A 20,114-nucleotide genomic window follows, 5' to 3' on the forward strand; every position below is an offset into this window, starting at 1 on the left:
TTCTCTAAATATTAAATTCTATTTAACACTTTCATCAAAATATGCACCAAAATGAATTTAAGATAAAAGATTTTCTAATGGCTCCTCCCAGGCTCCATTGATCTGTTATACAGCTACTGAGGAAATGAAATGAATTAAAGCCCAACTCTTCCCAGCTTCACCTCACTGAGTTCTTAATGTCTGTCGTGTTGCTGCCCACAGGTAATAAATCACCTCTCTATTAAACTCCAACCAATTATGAGAAACAGAGCACAGGAGCCGAAATGAGCGTGAACAACCCACAATGCAACTGTAACTCAGGGAGATCGTCTCGTTTGAACTCGCAGGCTGTAAAACACACCTGAGAGAGAATCCCCGCTCGATCTGTTCTCCCTCATTTATCATCTCCTGAAAGTCGCTCTGGAATTTCCTGAAACATTATGGTTCAACGTTTTATCGGTGATTTGGTGCGTTGTATATTTCTTTTAATGCCTTTTTCAGTAGAAAATGATTTGACTGCACAGTGTAGACGTCGGTGGGAGCGAGAGGGTCGATATCGTTTGGTCTCCGGCCTCCAGGAGAAACTTCAGGCTCCTTCCGGTGGAAATCACTGGAACGATAGCAGCTAGAATATGAACACACATGAGTCCTGGAGGTCACAGAGGAAAACCATGGGACATGAAAAGAGTGTGACGATCCACAGTAAATCCAGTCGTGTTCTCCGTCCGTCCACAAGCGTCAATCACTGTATTTATAGCCAATAGTTACTCAGATTTGTTCCTTTGTCCCAAATGATCGGACGCTGAAGTGTATCCGAGATAAAGGGCACCTTGATGGGAGAGGAGTTGAAGTCCCAGCTGACGTTACTGGAAAAACGTCCATGTGGGGAGCGAACCGCGGCTGCGTACGACTTTGTGTGTTTGTATCCAGAGCACGCGCAGAGAGGAGAGGGAGCTCCTACTGTTTGATATTCTTTGGAATGTCCAGGCCCGTGAGTAAGGTCACCTGAAACAGACAAACAGCCAATGAGAGCACTGCATCGCTGAGTGAGGCCGAGGACACAGCGTGGAAACAGACAGGCAGGATGGTTAAAAGAATTTAATGTAGCTTAATGTAGGGATGACACACTTTCTGAAACACACAACATGGACGACGCACCTCTACTTTCTCCAGTCGTACAAAAAATAGACGTTAAAAGGAGGTTAACAGGAGCTGCCATCTTTTTAGAGTAAAGCCGCGGTGAAGTCGAGCTGTAAAGTGACATCCTTTCTGTGTATTATGACTTTTTAGTTTGGCCCATGTCCCATCCACTAACATGGAGGAGGTGGGTTTTATGGGCGATCAACCCTGATTTGGCTTCACTTTGGAGGAGCTGTCATGTCTTAAAACTAATTGTTTTAACTTTGAGTTCAACACCATCAAGGTTCAGGTGAATTCATGGCTCCGGTCACTGTGCAGCCGTCGTACATGTAAGTCACTACAGAGCGAAACGATCCTGTAACTCCTCACTGACCTGTACGTTTCTGTTGAGGCTGACCGCCGGCACGAAGACGCCCTCCAGGTTGGCGAAGGCGGTCGGCCCGTGCTGCTCCTTGTTGACGAAGAAGGTCAGAGTGTGTTTGTTCAGATCCAGCAGGACGCCCACGGTCGAGCCCTTAGCGATGCCGCCCTCCGCCCTACACACACAGACACACACACACACACACACACACACACACACACACACACACACACACACACACACACACACACACACACACACACACACACACACACAGACAGTGTGAATATAAAGGCCAACTTATACTGTACATAAGTTCCATCACTATTCATGCATTATTCCCTTGGAAGCTGGAGAACATGTCCTGGATCCGTGTGTGTGTGAGATGTGTTTTTGCTTAGAAAGCTCTAGTGTGAAATTCTCCACATGTAAACGTGCAAACAGACACGTTTCTCTACACAATAAGATGTCTGCCTCGGGACACAGGGAGACACAGGCTCGGAGAGAGAGAGAGAGAGAGACGTAGGAATCGATACGAGTTCACCACCGTGTGACACAGGAGATGATGAACGACTCGACGAGTGACTCTGCGTGGACCGAGGCAGAGAAAGGAAAGAAACAAAGTCAATTGACACTCCTGCTGTTTTTATTGACACACAAGTGCTGTTTTGTGGTTGAGTTCAAAAGATGAATAGTTTTCTGACGAGGCTCAAGTTTACAAGTTGGAACCAACCGGCTCATTTGTTGGTTAAAGTGAAAACACATCAGTAAAAACTTTTAAATTCTAAGAATGAGAATAAAAATTGGTTTCATTCAGCTGCAAACTTCTTTTAATCTTTTTCTCACTTTAAAATAACGCAGCAGTTCTGCAGTTATTGCTTCAGAGGAGATTAGGTTTGTTGGTTTAGTTTTTAGTAGGAAGCACCGTACACTGCTTTCCACCCAACTTGGTAGAGATGTTGGATGAACCCGTAAAATCCTGAAATTGTAACTTTAATAACTTGAGATCTCAGGGTATAATTCTTTCATCTTGATGAAGAACATCCGACATATTTAGGAGATGGATTTCTATGAGTATGTGACATTTGGTGCAGTTTGACTGAATCTAAGGGGATTTGGCAGAGTTGACACTTACCTGTTGGTGTGGGAGTTGTTGTGCATGAACCAGGAGCGGTTGTTGTCCACGTACATGGCCCACGCCTTGTCGTCCTTCCCCAGCATCATGTCTTTCATGGTGTTGATCCTCGCCACGCCGAACGCCGGGTCCGGGTGGTTGTCATAGCGATCGACGCTGACCTCCCAGTAGTGGATGCCCTGGAATTCAAGGAGAAACGGAATAAATGGGATTAATCTTCCGTGTGTGTCCCCTGCTTCCTCGTAAAGGACGGCGGGGACGGATATAAATCAGATTTGATTACTTGTGATGGAACCGTTATGTGTGTGGACGTTTACCTTCGAGAACGCAGCGGTCCCCAGCACCACGCGGTCATCGTAGCTGTTACAGGAGACGGTGAGGTTCTCGTTGGTCAGAACTATGTCCCTGTGAGCTGAGGACGGGTCAAAGGTGAACCAGGCCACTGCAATAAGAGAAAACAACAGTCTTGAGACAGCAGGTTTCTTATTTTCATGTTTTGGACAAGATTAGACAGTCACACATGTACATTTTCCAAAAGGTTATACGGCCAAGTTTGTTTTCCAGCCTTTGTTGCTCTTTGCGAGTTTTGACAGAATGAGGGAGGACAGAGGAGGAAAGGAAGGAAGGAGAGTAGGCAGGAAGAGAGCTGACAGAAAAACAAACAGAGGGCGGGAGGGATGAGCGGTTATCAGTCCGAAAACAGACTGTAATGCCCATTGTTGTGTGTGTGTGTGTGTTTGTGTGAGTGTGTGTGTGTGTCATTTTGTCATTGACTTCTTCCTCTTCCCCAAAACCTATTCTCTCCTTTCTTTCCTTTCCTTTCCTTCCTCTGCTCTGCTTCCTTTATTTCTCACATCTGTTTCTCAGCTTTCCTCTTCTCCATCCCTTCCCTTTCCCTCCTCCATGTTCCCTCCTCTCCTTTCCTTGCTCTTCCCCGCCTGTCCCTTCGTTTCCCCTTCATCTTCTCCTCATTGCTCTTCCATGGCCTCTCTCCTGGAATATGAAGCACCGTGTTTCTCCTCTCCTGAGAAGCTTGTCATTGTTTTGCAGAACAAAAGAAATAATATGATGAAACCTGCTCTGCAAAGACCATCGCAAGCACCAGAGAAACACGACCAACACACAGACAGAGACACTGTGTTTGTGTTGGAGCCACTCGGCGCCAATTTGGCAAACCCCGGCCACACACACACACACACACACACACACACACACACACACACACACACACACACACACACACACACAAACAAAGGTAGTACCTACCATCAGAGGTCCTCAGCACAACTGTCTTGCTGTACGGCCCCAAACCGACGGCATTGTAGGCCTTCACCCTGGCGTTGTAGGAGCTGTTGAAATGGAGGCCGTCCACCGTGCACACTGTCTCCTTCCCCACATAAACCTCCTGGGACGGACACACACACACACAGACACACACACAGCATCATTAGACATGCAGGTTAAGTGCAGGGTCCTATACGTTTGTTTGCCGCTTAAAGTCACGAGCTATACACACACACAAGTGACAGTAATTACAAATGTAGGTCAAGCACTTGCACACTTAAAATGCATGACGACACATATGTTTAACTAAACACACAAACAAACACACACACACACACCATCTGGGCATCATGAGAGTTGAGCAGCATATGGATTATTGATAGAACCCAACTGATATATGTTGGCTTATATCAACGAAGTCTCAGTATCAGCGTTTACATTCGCTGAGATGCGCCAATATGAAAACCTTTATTTTAACAATAAAAAATATATGTGCATTTATATTTAAATTTTTACATAAATGCTGATTGGACATTCCTGCACTTCTCACTCTAACGGAGTTAATATGTGCATTGATGTTTACATTTTCCTAATTCAATCTCTATATACATACAGTTCAGTTTTCTTTGTATATATTTACTTATATGTTTTATGGTTAAACTGTAAAATATCAAGCTTTAATTAAATAAAACCTCTTGGGAATCATTGCCATTTTTTAAAATATATATATCGGAATTTTCTTACTATCTAATATCGGTAATAGCCCCCAAAAAAATCCATATCATTCAGGGTCTATAATAAAATTCCAAAGCTACAGAAAAGCTGAATGGACAAACTATTCTTCAAATAAGTTTGTATTCAGAACCAATATGTGTTTTTGTACCGACCCTGTACTGTCCTCCGTTGCCGTCGTCCAACTCCAGGATGTAGCCCTCGATGGGGCTTCCAGGGGGCGCTGTCACCCTCCAGGCCAGCGTGGCGCTGTTGTTCCTGGTGCAGCACTTCTCCAGCTGCAGGAGCGGCGCCACCGGCACAGAAGTCCCAGACTCAGCTGTGGAGGAGGAGAGATGAATGGGTGGATGAGACGAGGAGATTGAGATCATTGGGAGGGGTGGAGGAGGAAACAGAGGGATGGGGGGATGAGGAGGAGGAGGAGGAAACAGAGGGATGGGGGATGAGGAGGAGGAGGAGCAGAGGGATGAGGAGGAGGAGGAGGAGGAGGAAACAGAGGGATGGAGGGATGAGGAGGAGGAGGAAACAGAGGGATGGGGGGATGAGGAGGAGGAGGAAACAGAGGGATGAGGAGGAGGAGGAAACAGAGGGATGGAGGGATAAGGAGGAGGAGGAAACAGAGGTGGATGAGGAGGAGGAGGAGGAGGAGGAGGAAACAGAGGGATGAGGAGGAGGAGGAGGAGGAGGAGGAGGAAACAGAGGGATGAGGAGGAGGAGGAGGAGGAGGAAACAGAGGGATGAGGAGAGGAGGAGGAGGAAACAGAGGGATGTGGTGTGGCTGGTTGTGTTTTAAACAGAAACAGGAGCTTGAATGTGGATCTAAAAAGGCGTAAAGGGGAAAGAGCTGCGGGTTCATCTACAGGGCAGCAGCTGGGAGCCAGTGGAGGCTCTAACTGGGCCACGTCAGGACGCTACGCCCCCTGGTGGGAGGTGCTGGTGCTGGTGGTAGAAGGTGCGAGAACCAAAGCTTCCAGCAGGACTGGTTTGGATACAGCTTGGCTTCTGTTTCGTGCAGGTTTCAGTCTGTCCTGAGATAAACTCCCAACCGAGGGGACAAGCTGCTGGATACGTTTATGGTGATTTAATAATTTAGGACGGTTTCCTCGGCTGGTGGGGAAGGTGAAGACAGGAAGGAACCAGCGTTGTGTGACAGACTTTTAGATTAAAAGCAGTAAATCTGTCAAACCCCCAAACAAACGAGACAAAACTGAATTCCAAAAGGAGCTGAAACAAACATAATACAAATAAAACCAGGGAGAAACATTTTGTCTTGTCGGCTTCACATCACGACTTTATAGACACTTGTTGAATCTTTGAAGACACACACACACAACAAAATAAAAAACCACACAACGGCAGTGAGGACACAGGGGAGAGGCAGCAGTCAGGACGAGAACAGTGTCGTAGGATCTTTGCAGTCCACGTGTCGATCAATGTTAATATCTTAAATATTCAATACGCTTTACAGCATTTGTGGCCAAAGTAGTTCTTTGATTCATGTATTTTAAATTAAACTTTTAAATTTTTAGTATTATACAATAATCCTCCTGCCATTATTACTTGATATTCTCATGTTTACATTAGCTATTTGATCAAATGCATTGTCTTGACATAATATAACATTTGATTTAGGATTAATTATGTTAAATTTGTTGCTTTATAATTAATTCATGTATTATTATTCATTACTCATTTTAATAATGCTTATGAAAAGCCAACGATGAAAACAATGAGTACTTTAGGCCACAAACTTCTGTAACAGGATGTTTTTGTGAAACTTTGTGCTGCAGTGACTCTGCAGAGGTACTGTTCACTGGAGAGGAGCTGGAGAACAATAACCATGCGGAGGAAGGAGACCAGAAAGACGCTGAGGGACAAAAAGGCCGATGAGCCTCCAACCAGAAAGAAGTCAGTGGGGGCCAGCAGGACTGGGGGGCAGGAGGGAGTGACAGAATCCATTCAGGGGAGGAAGACAGAGGTTCACTTTAAAAATGTAGATTCTCCGAAATACCTCCGGGGCTCTCGGCCTCCATCTCAGCCTCACCACTGTCTGCGGCCTGCATTTGTTTCAATAACGGATTCTCCTGCACATCTGGAAGTACGATGTTGGTTTGAGTGTTTTAATACAAGAGCACATGGACAGAAGGCGGCATTAAAAGCATCTGGAGGCGACAGTGAGACCAGGGAGAGTCTGAAAGATGCTTCTCCTCATGTGGTGGTTAAAGGAAGTAAAGGTGCAAATGTCGTGCAAAGTTTCATCATTGTAAAATATGGTGTCATCTGCATATTGGGACACGTTTTTGAAGGAAAACCTGTGTTGGTGAAGTGTTTTATTTGAGAATGAAGTAGAAAATGCTGCAACTAGAGAAACTTCAAAGTATAAACTTGAAGGTTTGGTCATAAAATAGTATCTCATCAGAGCAAATACAAAAAGATATGTTATTAAAATACTTGTGTATGGAGATTGAAGGTGGAGAAGATGGAGTTTCATGTCACAGAGGGACGATGTAAGCTTGTATTTGAGAAATATCTTAAAAGTTCAACACCTAACTTGAAGTCTCTCCCACGAGGAACCAAAAGGCGTGAAGCACATCGCCAATGGACACGACTGCACCGTGTTACACTATCATTAATTACACGGCACTAAACTCGATTAATTTCATCATATAAATCCTATGCTGCTTGTGTCTTTATTGAATTTGTAATAACTGCGATGGATTACTGAGCATTTTAATTACACGCCGTGTACAAAACAATATATTCACGATGTGTCCATGTAGAGAATAATGATGTTCTCTTTTTAGAAAAGTGAACTAAAGGTTGAATCCACTCCAGCTCATGAAAACACCCATTCTCTGCCTCACTGGAGCCGTATGGGAATAGAATATGGAGCTGATTACATATTTAATGTACATTAACAATACATCTGGGTAATCTGTGGGACGGCAGCAGAATGAATGTGAAGGACGCTGTGGTTTACTCATGCACGTTAACGAAGAGCTAATCAGTCGTGTACATTGCTGTGAGGAAAACCATCGCAAGGGAAGAGTGAGAGCGACTTCATGTTTATTGGTTGTCAAGTGTATATCGTCAAAGGGTGATTTTATTCTAATGTGCAGGATGTTTGCGTGTTGGAGCTCGTTAAGTTTACTTATTTATAGATCATTACTCGTCATGGTTACTAATCTCCATGGGTGCTCAGCCTATGGAGAAATATAAATTATCTATATCGTCATATGGAGGTTTTTTTATCCTTCATTAAACTTTCTTTATCTTGATTCCTGTTTCAAAATGAAAGTGGAAAAAATAAATCAATGGTTTTCATTTCCTCTCTTCCTTTGATTTCTCTCTCCGTAGTTTTATACACAAAGAATTATATTTCTATTCCTCCTCCACGGACACAACACATTCCCTCGCCCTCAGCATTAACTCTAACCACCTACCGTTCGACATACACAAACACAAATACACAAACCCTAACCCAAAAAGAGCGATCCACCAATTTGAACAATCGGCTGATACACACAGCTCGAGCGAAGCGTTTCCATCGGAGCCTCCGGTGAACACGTGTGACGGCTCAGTTTCAGACTCCACCGGGGATTTGAAACACGCCGGCTCTTCATATGTGTCACTTGTGCAGGAAGAACACGACATTTATATTTATAGCTCTGCATAATCAAGTGACAGCACATAGGAAGAAAACACTGTATGTAACTGCTTTAATATCGACTGTACTTGTGTCTGTGGCTTAGCGACGCTATTGAGTTGCATGATGGGAAATGTTGGATCCACGAAAAGGTCAAGCATTGATTTTGACCTTTTTCTGCGTCTTGTGAGACACAAATCTTTCTGAGTCGAAACACTGAACACTGCTTTATACATGTAAAACCCCCCCAGTGCTCATACAGGGAGGTTTATGGAATCAGAATTAAAAAGGCGTATTGTAATAAATGGATCCTGTGGGTCTGAGAAGCGCTGACGGAAAGAGGACGTGTGAGATCTGGCTGATTTACCGTTGCCCTGGCAGAAGTCCAGCTGCAGGATGGTCTGCATCAGCGAGTCGGTGTTGAGGGTGAGGTCGAAGTCGGGGCCGACCTTTGGCTCCAGGGCCCCTTTCACCCACTGGTCCTGGGACGACGTCACCCGCTTGATCAGGGGGTCTGAGATCTGCACACACACACACACACACACACAGAAAAGAAACACATGTAGAGCAGCTTGAAAACACACACACACACATAGTGAGGTGGAATTAGCAGAGGGAAAGACGCGTGAGCACACACACAGGAAATTAGAGCACATGCTTTCACTATCCACATTTGAATACGCTCGCAGGGCTGCGATACGCTCGCTGCATACAGAGCAGCTCCACTGCTCTGGGATCTGCTCCGTCCGCAGCTTCGTCACATTGTCCCTGACAAGTGGAATGAGGCTCGCATTAGTGCAGTTCAAATATTTAAGGAAAGGAATTAAGACCCCTCATCTGCCGCTAAGAGCTTCGCCCGCCTCAGGAAACAGGAAACTAAATGAATTCATTACATTAAACTTCATCTAACTAAGCAGAAACGGGAGATTGCTGTTTTATTAAAGACGGCAGAAACCAGCGGCTGAAGGTTTGGAAAATTCAGCCGCGAGCATTAACAACACAGATCGTTTCATTTGGATTAATTATTACAAAGGTTCCTGAATCTGCACTAAGATCCAACCTTTAACAGCTGGCTTTGATGTAGGCGTCGGTTATATAGAACCACATAATCAATAGTTTATTAAATATTCAGATGAAATAGAAGAGAGGGGAATGTGTGTGCCTGTGCGTGTGTGTGTGTGTGTGTGTGTGTGTGTGTGTGTGTGTGTGTGTGTGTGTGTGTGTGTGTGTGTGTGTGTGTGTGTGTTCCTCAGGAGAATCTTTGATCTCCATTTTCTCTCCCCCCCCCTTCACCTTACTCCATCTCTCTTCTCTACAGTTGTAGAAATCATTCATAACCAGAAGCAGGAACACAACATACTGTGCATGTAACTGAGGTGGAGCGGGTTGTCCCCTGACCAGAGGGCCGGTGGTTTGATCCCCCCATTATGCAGTCCAAAGTGTTCTTTGTTTTTACTTATTATAAAAAACATATTTCTTCTTTTGCACTTGTGTTGTGCAAAATTTGAGTTGTAAAATCAACATTTCTTTCCTTATCTATGTAGAAATGTCAAGTGGCCTTGTTCATTTAATGGAGGTGACGATATAGAAATGACCATAAAGCTACTGTATGTATGAACTAATCATAGTTTGTTATTTAAAGATGGACGACATGTCTCCACTTCCTCCCACTAGTCAGAAATGAAGCCAACATTATTGAGGTCTCACCGATTCACACACTCGACCAATCACGAGTCAAAAGACAGTTTATAAGTGTTTTTCATGACGTGTGAAGGATTTAGAAAAGTCCCAACATCTCCAGGACCCTAAAACACGACATTAGGGTCAAACCTTCTTTCCCTGCTTGTCCTCAACATGCACGGATCAGAAACTATCGATCTTCTGAACCTGCTAATAACTGAACATCTGGGATCAATGAAAGTTATGAAGCAGAATGTGTGACTTTAGACTCGTGCTGCTCTGACTTGGTTCACGATGTGTTTTATTGTTTCCCTCACTTTTCAGCTCTGTGAAGTTTTCCTCCTCTGACTTTGCAGTGATTTTTGATTTTTTTTTTCTTTCTGCGCTGGCTTCAGAAACATCAGAGGCAAAGTGTCTCTCTGCTCGTAAGTTCAAAGGAACTAAGCACCCCCCCACACTTCTTTCCTTCCTTTCAACTTCCACATTTACATTTTTTGGTTGTAAATACTTCAGAAAAAGTTGCGCTCGCTCCTTAGTGTGAGACCCCATGCTGAGTTTTGCCTCGTATATAATCTCAGAAACTTAAATTGAAACTGTTTTAAAAGGGAGAGGGCAACTTTTGTTTTATGGTGTTCAGTAATTTCCCTAAAGAGACTACAACTAAAAAAGTGAAATTCATTCAGCCACAGTTTAATAACAGTTCATGCCTCTGTGCCATATAACTTATTTTTAATTGTTGGTTGTATGAAAATTAAGACTTCAGAGATATTGTGATAAATGGATAAAAGTGGGGTCGACCTTTTCCTCTCCTACTTTATTCTTCGAAGTTGAATTTCTCAGATAAATGGAAGGATGAGACGTCTCCTGTTGATCAGGTTAAAAACCAGGCTGATCAAACCTCAGCTTATTTTCTGGGAAGACATATTCACACATCTGGATTCAATAAGGTCTTTTTGTCCTTTATGAAGATCGACTGCAGGTGAAACACACACGTACCTGCAGGAATCCACTGGGGTCGTTCTCTTTCAGGACCTCCAGACAGAACTCCATCATGCCTGTGGTCTGACGGAGCTTCATGGTGCAGTGGGTGATCTGGTCACGCACCACCTGGCAAAGACACGAATCACACATATTTCTTATTGGAAAGATTTGAATCGACTGACGAGGCGTTTCAGGAGCTGCAGCGTTTTCTGAACTTTAAACTAAAGAAAAAGTGAAAAAAGCTCAATAAATACTGGTAAAAAAAAAACACTAACAGCTGCTATTTATTGGCTTTTAACAGCGATGGGAATGGATTCAATCCAGCTTCACTCCCAGGTCGAATGACTCTGCAGTAGAAAAGGGTTTTATTGGCTCTGGCTCCAATGAGTATATTTGACAGCGAGGTGAGAGAGCACCTTGGTTGCCGTCAAACATGACACAAAACGCAGAAAGGCAAAGTCTTCTACTGGCAACGGTAAAAGGAGTCAGTTGCCCTTTTTTAGCTGGTTTATCCCCGTTTTAGAAAACTGCATATCTGCCTAATGTTGGTGTAAATGAAATGTGACAAATCAGACAGCTAATAGCGTGACGACCACAGGAGGACGTGGCAGCATCTCTGTACCACTCTGCTTTTCAGCCTCATACATCTATACAGGGACTGACTGTGTGCAGGCGTGCAGAGGTGGGTGTGGAGAACATGTGGAGATAGAACCCAGGTGAGTTATATTCCTGACGCACCGGCAGAGACCCGGTTTCAACATGTGATGTAATGGACAGACATCGAAAAGGTAGAAGAACAGAGAACGATCGAGGTGAAGTGAGTAAAATACAGAAATGTTACGTCATCGGCTTTAAGACAAATCCAAGATTTCATTCATCATTCACATCATTCATTCATTAAAGGTTTAAACTATAAGTTAGTTTTTTAATAATAAAATTCACAGTTTGGGTATTTTACGTGTAGCAGGTTGTGTAAATATCATTATTTTTATTAATACTATTCATATTGTTTTATTTCAAACTTTCTACATTTGGTTGTATTTATAAAAAGGTTTGTCTTAAAGAGTTGCAGGTCAGTGAAAGGTCAATAAATATGAGATTATGTATTTTTCCTGCAGCTGGAATTCACTCAAACCAAAAATAAACACACCCAGACACTCAAAGTATTTACCAAGAGAACATTTGCTTTTCAATTGAGTTCGTCCAGAACCCTGCAGCGTTTATCTCCCGTGTAAACAGCACGAGGCACGAAGAGCGAGTAAATCTCAGATTTATTTCAATTTCCCTCTGTCCCGCTGAGGCCGGCCGTCACCTCCCTCCCTCCCTCCCGGTTCCGGGGCTTTTCCATTACGTTCCACTTCCATCTGGGATGAAACATCCAGGGTGCGAATACTGGAGCATGTTAATGGAAGCTCAGATCGGAGATACCACAGGCTCACTCCCAGTGTGACTCACCGGCTCCGCATCACACTCTGCAGCACACTTCACTTCACATTACAGCAACAGTTTGGGGTTGATATTTGTTATTTCTGGCGGTTTTTGGAGCGTGACCGCACACGGTCCTGAACACGGAACGGTGCAGCACATAAACCTTAATATAGGGCAGTAATTAAACAGAATAGAAGATGAAGGGAATTAAAATATGTTTAAATCCTCCAGGAGCTTGTTGCCCTGCTTTTATTTTGTATTCATGATGTCCCCCACTCTGTGTTTTCTACAAAATAAACAGTTTTCTCAATTACAGATTAACTCAGACACACATCTGCATCCGTACGAGTTAGAGAGAAGTGAATATTCATCCATCAGCTGCTGGAGAATAAGAATACAGAAGATGTCTCCTTTTTAAGTGATGAAATACTTTTTTAAAAACTGCACATGGAACCTTATGGAGGAGAAACCGGGATGAGATGGTGCAGCTGAGGGAAAAGGTGGGGTGAGACGTCAACAGGCCACGACCCCGAGGGGCGAAGCACGTCACAGGTAATGAAAGTGTGTGAATCTAACACAGTTTGGCCCAGAAGAGATTAAACTACACAACCCTGTAACCACACTGACTCACAATCTGCTCTACTGGCTGTAAAACATCTTAAATCACAACACGTGGTGCTTTACATTATTCACATCTTCTGTTTGTCTGTATTTAACTGTTCAAAATAACGTGTGCATTGATTTTCACTAGCTGTGATGATCGTGTTGCGTTGGATCACAGACACAAACACCACGAGTATTTCTGGACGTTCTTTGAAAGAGGAAACTGAAATATGTTGCTTTTAAGGGATTACGCTTTGGCTTTGGTGAATTTTTGGTAAACAGCCGCTCTCCTTGTCGTGTAAACAGTCTTTCATGTATTTATTTTTTGTTGCGTGTTGGGTCTGGTCAGAGCTTTATCTCCAAACACAGAATCCAAGCCTTGTGAGTGCTTTAAAAACAAAGAGGCCCAAAGGCTGAGTTCACTCACAGAACATATGAAGATGAAGATGTTGTGCTGGGACTTTAAACGATGTATTTAAATGATTTATTGAAAGTGCAATTACGTAACTTGCGAACATGAAGTCGTCCTGAAAGCAAACGCTGTGAAAGTTCAGCTCAACGATGCATTCAGGGAAAAGCTGGAAAAGTTTGTTTCTGAGTCGCGTGAAAATCTGCAAACGTGAGAATGAGAAACTTTGAAAAAATCGTTGTGTGATTAAATAACTAGAGATCTTTTTGTATGTGATGTGATTAAACGTGTGTAGATGTTGTGTGACTGATGCAACGTGCACATCTGGTCTTAAACTCAACTGTGAAAACATCTGTCCACATGGATGAAAAAGTGTTTGAGCTGCTTTCCTTTTTATTTCCCCGTCCTCTCCCTCTGAGTGGGATCCTGCAGTGAAATGATTTCACCTGATGTTCATGTCTCTGACTGAATGAACATCGATTGGTGGAAAGATGATGTTGGATTCATCAGCCCCCTCCGAGCAGCCGTTACTCTCTCTCTCTCTCTCTCTCTCTCTCTCTCTCTCTCTCTCTCTCTCTCTCTCTCTCTCTCTCTTTCTCTCTCTCTCTCTCTCTCTCTCTCTCTCTCTCTCTCTCTCTCTCTCTCTCTCTCTCTCTCTCTCTCTCTCTCTCTCTCTCTCTCTCTCTCTCTCTCTCTCTCTCTCTCTCTCTCTCTCTCTCTCTCTCTCTCTGTCTCTCTCTCTCTCTCTCTCTCTCTCTCTCTCTCTCTCTCTCTCTCTCTCTCTCTCTCTCTCTCTCTCTCCTGCAGCTCTTCGCCCTCTGGCTAAGTCTCAATCCCGGCCGGTAGATAATGACAACAGCTGTCCTTGGGGCGTCCGTCCAAACACCCTCACCCGTCATCCCCTCCCCCCCCCCCGCCGACATCCAGACGGTCAGTCGGTCGGTGGGCACGTGGAGGCCGGGCACGAGGCCATGTGACACGCTGGGACTTAAGAAACCCCCAGCAGTGGATTCACAAAGGAAAGAATATATATATAAAAAAAACACTGCTATAGAAATAATTTCAGGTAAAGAACAGAACTGATTTATTTCACTTGTGTGTTTTAATGTTTAAATAAAAAAATGTTTGAGAGCTATAAACAATATCTAAAACCAAATCTGATGACGGCTGTTAGTTGTTGTGTGAGTTTCTATTTATTGATCTAAGACTAATAATGTTTATTTCTCACATGATTATTTCTTAATTTACTGTTGGCCACATTAAATGATTAAGATAAATATTCATAGTGGGTGAAACAATGTTTTCAGAAGCTTTTATTCTAAAATCTACTGGAACAAAATGTTAACTTTACAGATCAAGAGCTTTTTTGACCTGATATTATTATTATTATTATTATTATTAGTGCAGGATGGGAAAGACAGAGACTGATAGAGATCCTGCACCTAACTGTAGTAGAAAGTGATGGGAGTGGATGGACAGATAGTTACGTTTGTTATTAAAATATATTGCTTGAATTCGAAAGGAAAGAAAGACGGAATGAGTTTCTTTACTTGACATTAGAAGGAGATGAAGTATTTGCAGTATCAGCTCAACGGAATCAGAAAGAAAGGTCACATGATGCTTATTAGAAAAACCAGAAAGTTTAATATCCTCTTAGATTCAATGACTTTAATAAACTTGATGATTGTTATCTGAATCCAGCTGATGGAACCAGAGCCGATGCACATTTTGAAGGACACACACACACACACACACACACACACACACACACACACACACACACACACACACACACACACACACACACACACACGGGGGCTCACCTTCAGCTTGTACTCCTTCTCCTTGGTGACCTTGGTGAGCAGTTTGGCTTTCTGTCTGGTCAGCGCCTCGATCAGCGAGTCGCACTGAGCCACGAGGCACGCCTCGAACTCCACCCCCCCCTCCTGCACGGAGCACAAAGAATCATCGCAAACTGAAAACAGACAAATGATAATGATCCGTTTCCCGCTGACTCTCACACAACAGTTAAATCACCAGCGTCCTAAAAATAGATCTGCTGGTGTCGTTTGCTTCATTCAGCAGCACAGAGCTGATCTGTTAATTCATCTGTGAGCTCTTGGTCTATTTGTGTCTCGGCTGCACAAACGTTAGAATAAAATGTGAATTATTGTCGTTATGACAGACTCGGACAAAAACATATTTAAAAGCAAATTAACCATCTGTGCATCTGACACATTTCCACCTCCACACAGTCACAAATGTACTTTTAATACTAGAATATCACAAAGACATAATTTCAAGGTGGGCTGTGGTTTTGTCACGATACCAAAGTGCAGCACAGAGGAAAATATAATGTGGTTTTAATGTGTTTTTATTTTCTTGTCGTAGTTTTATTGCTGTAATCTAGTAAAAGTGGCTGAGCTCTGCAAGATAAAGCTGCAGGCCGTAGGTTTGTGTTTGTGAATTTACAATCTAATGTCTGCTCGCTGAAAAAGCAGCACAATTAAAATAAGACATAAACTTAGGGAATAAATAAAGGAAAACATTAAATAGATAATTGTATATAGACACAGTACATACACACATGTATAAATAGATATACACTTAGTTTTAAATATCCTTATTTTTACTGTTTTCAAAATGGATTCAAAGCCCAAACTGTTTGATGCCTTTTCTGTTGCATTGCTAATCTATTATTTAGGCCTATTTATGTTAAGATGAGTATTTATGAAATCAAAAAAGGGTGAAAAGAAATAGAAAGGGCATTAATATTGAATTAGACATTAAATCAAATATTAAGAGTAAATGTTTATAGCAGCTGTAAGTGTCCGTGCGGATGATTCACTGCGTCCCTGTTACCTGTGATGTGTGGAGGTTGAATGATGGCGCTCTAGGTCATCTTTTATGATCCTGCTCCCACGAGCTTAAGAGTTATGCTCTGACATATTTCATTTGCACAGAGACGTGTAGAGCAGACGGTTAATCCCCGACAAGTCTCTGTGTGATAGAGGGTGATTCCAGCTACTGACTCCGCTGTCTGCATCTCAACAAGAATCCCCCAAAAACATCATATTCCTTCCATCATCCACAGGTTTTCTGTTTTTCTGGCGTTTGTCTTGGTCTCTACTCGACCTCATTAGACTCTAAATCTGCTTGGGGACAATTTAGTCATTGTACAGACTAATATGCATATGTGCACTTTGTCCTCTGAGCTGGCAGTTTGCTTTTAATTTGTTCTACAGGATGAAAATAACATACAAAGCCACGTAAAATGTACAGATACAATATCTTAAAAAACACATTAAGCTTTGTTAAGTCTGGTGCTTTGATGATCTCCTTCCACAGTTTAATCCTATATGCTACAACACATGAAAACATACATCATGTGATCATCGGCGGTCGGTTGCAGCAGATACTACAAACGAGAACCCACAGCGGTGAAGAGTGAGACGAGGGATCAGGAACTCAAACTGGGCAAACTTCTCTGTTTTAGTTGCTTGAAAACTCCGGAGTAGTGTGGACAGTAAAGGTAAAAGCCAGGATGATGTATTTTAAAAGTAAACTGCAGTAGTGTGGTGAGTGTTCGGAGCAGCGTCTCTGAAGGGACACCCTGGTGCACTCTGTTTCTGTGCAGTAGCTGGACGTCCAGGATCCACACGGGGACGTTTTATCCGCGTCCACATGATGAAGAGATGAAGCGTCTTAGATTCCAATCAAGCCTCCTCCGCTGAGGGACGGATTCTCTAAGAGGATGAACATTTCTTTTATTCCCCCACTCCCACACTTCTCTTTCTCTTCATCCTCCCATCTCTCGCTGCTCTCCGAGCAAAGTGAAGCTAATAGTCCTGCTTTATTTTGTAATGTAGTCCACTTCATTTAAGATCAGACTCTGAACGCCTGCTTGAAAAAGCTTTTGCCTACACGATATGACGGAGCAGACAGTGTGGGTGTGTGTTTGTGTGTGTTTGTGTGTGTTTGTGTGTGTGTGTGTATGACTGGCAGATGCTGTGGGAGAGATCAGCTGCACGGCAATGCTGTCCACAGGGGAAACACACACACACACACACACACACACACACACACACACACACACACACACACACACACACACACACACACACACTGATATGGTTTGTTTTAGCGATTCGGTGGATTTCCGTCCCTGCTGCAGTGTGTGTGTCGGGTCCAAACGTTCCTCTGTGACCGATTCATTTAGCTTCAAGTCCATTATCGGCAAATTCCCCCAAACAAGATTTCTTTAAGTTATGTAAAGACCTCTACGTGTCGAGGAAACCGATCGGTCACGGATCTCCGTCCTCTCATCCAGACCCGTTTCTCACCGTGCTCCTGGACAACCAGAGAGAATCTGAGGGAACTGGTCCAGGAGCAGCAGAGTTCTTCTTTCCTTCTCCTCTTTGTGTCCTGCCTCTTGTCCTGATTCTGGCCTGTGTACAACACTTGTTTTGTGCTTTGGATTTATTTGTGAAACTTTGTGTTGGAATTTAGAGACTTAGTGAACTTTTTCATCTCCTGTTAGGATTTGTAATCTCCTTGTTAAGACTCTGGTTTCCTGTATTTGGATGTTTGGATTCATATCTCAGTTGTTTGCTCTTCCAGTTTATTAGTTCCCTGTTTAACTTTGGAGCTTCTTTCCCTACAAGTGTCTCAAGTTAGGGGCCAAATCCTTCAGAGGCTGCATTTGAATATAAACTGTCCCCAAATGCATCCATCCAGAAACGAAGGCTCCAACCACCTCCTCCCTGACTGGACCTCGTTGCTCTGTAACACCTGAATCTCTGAATAATAACACAAGCTGCTTTATGAGGAAAACAAAGAGAAGAACGTAGAACATCAGATATCTGCAGGTGTGTGACCCTCGGGGCTGCTCAGGAAAACTCGGTGTGTCTAGATCCTCGTTGAGAGAATCCTGGTCAGTAGGAGAACTGTACCTGGATCTGCTGGAGCATGTTCTTCAGCTGGACCAGGAACTCCTTTGCATCTTTAGCCTTTTCAGAGACTCCGTTCAGGGCCTGAGAAATCTGACACTGCAACGACAAAACAGAAAAAACATATTTATATTAACGTTTGTGCATTTACAGCCACTGACGTCATCAAAATAATACATTTCAGCAGGAAACGAGGCCCCAGCGGACAATACATAACAAGGAAGCAGTAATCCATCGAAGGCTTTTCCTTATGCGTTAGTTATGTAACAGACTCTCCCTGGATGCTCAGATTACTGATCCCAGCCTGAAGCAAATTAACCGCCGCCTCCTCTCATTGGCCGAAACGCTGCATTGTCTTAATGACGGGGATTAGGTTTCTTAATCCAGATTAGAATCTGATCTAGATGAGACGAAAGGCAAGAAGGGAGAATTTAACAAATGAGGAAATTAATGACGATAAAACGACTAATCCAAGAACTTTTAGACTCTTGATGCACTGATGTCAGGGAAAGAGATGGAAATCAATTTCTGCCTTGATAAGTGAGGGATGTTTTAAATGTTCTGCCTGTTTTGCGTTGATTTCAGACCCTGCTCATTTTTCCTGCTAGTATTTTGGACCTTTTGCATGTTTTTGGATTTTACCTGTTCCTTTGTTTGCTTATGTTTCTGCCCCTCATCCAAGTTTTACGTTAACTTTCCTCTGTCTGTTTGACCTTTAAATAAGACTGAACTATTTAAACTTTTCATTTGTGTGTCTGTGTTGAGCTTGTGCAGTGGAACTTTCACCATTTTGCACCAAAACCTGATTTATCAAAAGTAAAATACCTCAGAATCATTAAAAATACAAGCATTGCAAAAAGATTTCCTGAAAAAAGTCACTTTATTATAAACTATATAAATGATCCTTTTGTCAGCCTGCTCTTAAATCTGAGGACTAATGTGTTTGACTCTCTTCCACCCTCATTAATCTGTCTCTGTTTACTCTCCACTCAGTTTTCTAATTTCCAATTCAACAGCTTTATAGCGAACATGAATTCATCTTGTCAAATATTCTAAATGTCAGCAGCTGTATGCATCTTCTGGTAATAACCCCTGAGATGAGACCAGCCTTTAATTTGATTGACCACATAATAATCTCATCCTGTGCGTTTCTTTGTTTTCAGGAATGAAATGCGAGCAGTGGCAGATTTCACAGCAGCTCCGGTTGATACGACGGTTTATTCTTCCGTAGATCTGTGGAGTGAATTTGCTGGTGAGGGTGAGGAGCAGCGAGGACGATGAAGAGGCAGCTGATGTCGGGTTTATCTCCGTCCTGCAGCTGCGAGCGTGAATGAAATACCGAGGCCACCAGTTAAAGCTGAGCAAACTATAAACATGGGTTAATTAACATGTTTAACCCCCGCAGCTCGTCTGCATGTTCCAAAGGCCTCGTCTCAGCCACCGTGAGGGATCATATCACAGGAAGGATAAGCTTCGACTACACCTGCATGTTTAAGACTGTTTACTAATATTAATTCTATTTGAAGTTTATATTTACTGCCTCCTTTTGTGACGAGAAATCATAAATAACAGCTTTATTCACTACAAGGTGCAAAGGTCAGATTCATGATCTGGTTCTAAACTCAGCTACTGGTTGTGAAATGTGATGCTTGAAAAGAATCAGCACAAGATCAGCTGCTCAGACACTGCACCAAAAAGAATATCAAGTTTATTTTTAACATCTTTTCAATGTTTTATATCGTGAAAGGAGAATCGCTCTCACCCTTCCTGAGGTTTCCGCTTTTATT

At 43.0% G+C, this 20,114-nt stretch overlaps 1 protein-coding gene across 2 annotated transcripts in view; it reads right to left on the bottom strand.

Annotated features, from left to right (window-relative positions):
• Window positions 1–277: 277 nt before the first annotated feature.
• The window catches only part of LOC118099381 (E3 ubiquitin-protein ligase TRIM9), a 36,394-nt gene continuing 16,557 nt past the window's right edge, over window positions 278–20,114 (bottom strand). Inside the window, exons 2-12 of one of the 2 annotated variants that reach the window (XM_035143944.2) lie at window positions 18,331–18,426; window positions 15,202–15,324; window positions 10,954–11,064; window positions 8,645–8,798; window positions 6,643–6,723; window positions 4,787–4,950; window positions 3,882–4,020; window positions 2,933–3,057; window positions 2,616–2,794; window positions 1,493–1,655; window positions 278–984 (exon numbers count right to left, since the gene is read on the bottom strand). In XM_035143944.2, coding sequence (XP_034999835.2) covers window positions 937–984; window positions 1,493–1,655; window positions 2,616–2,794; window positions 2,933–3,057; window positions 3,882–4,020; window positions 4,787–4,950; window positions 6,643–6,723; window positions 8,645–8,798; window positions 10,954–11,064; window positions 15,202–15,324; window positions 18,331–18,426 — 1,383 coding nt within the window. In that variant the 3' untranslated portion in view covers window positions 278–936. The remainder of the gene's footprint in view (window positions 985–1,492; window positions 1,656–2,615; window positions 2,795–2,932; window positions 3,058–3,881; window positions 4,021–4,786; window positions 4,951–6,642; window positions 6,724–8,644; window positions 8,799–10,953; window positions 11,065–15,201; window positions 15,325–18,330; window positions 18,427–20,114) is intronic. The other variant, XM_035143946.2, reaches the window with a different exon arrangement.

Source organism: Hippoglossus stenolepis, chromosome 20 (genome assembly GCF_022539355.2).
Source record: "Hippoglossus stenolepis isolate QCI-W04-F060 chromosome 20, HSTE1.2, whole genome shotgun sequence".
NCBI classification, from domain to species: Eukaryota; Metazoa; Chordata; class Actinopteri; order Pleuronectiformes; family Pleuronectidae; genus Hippoglossus; species Hippoglossus stenolepis.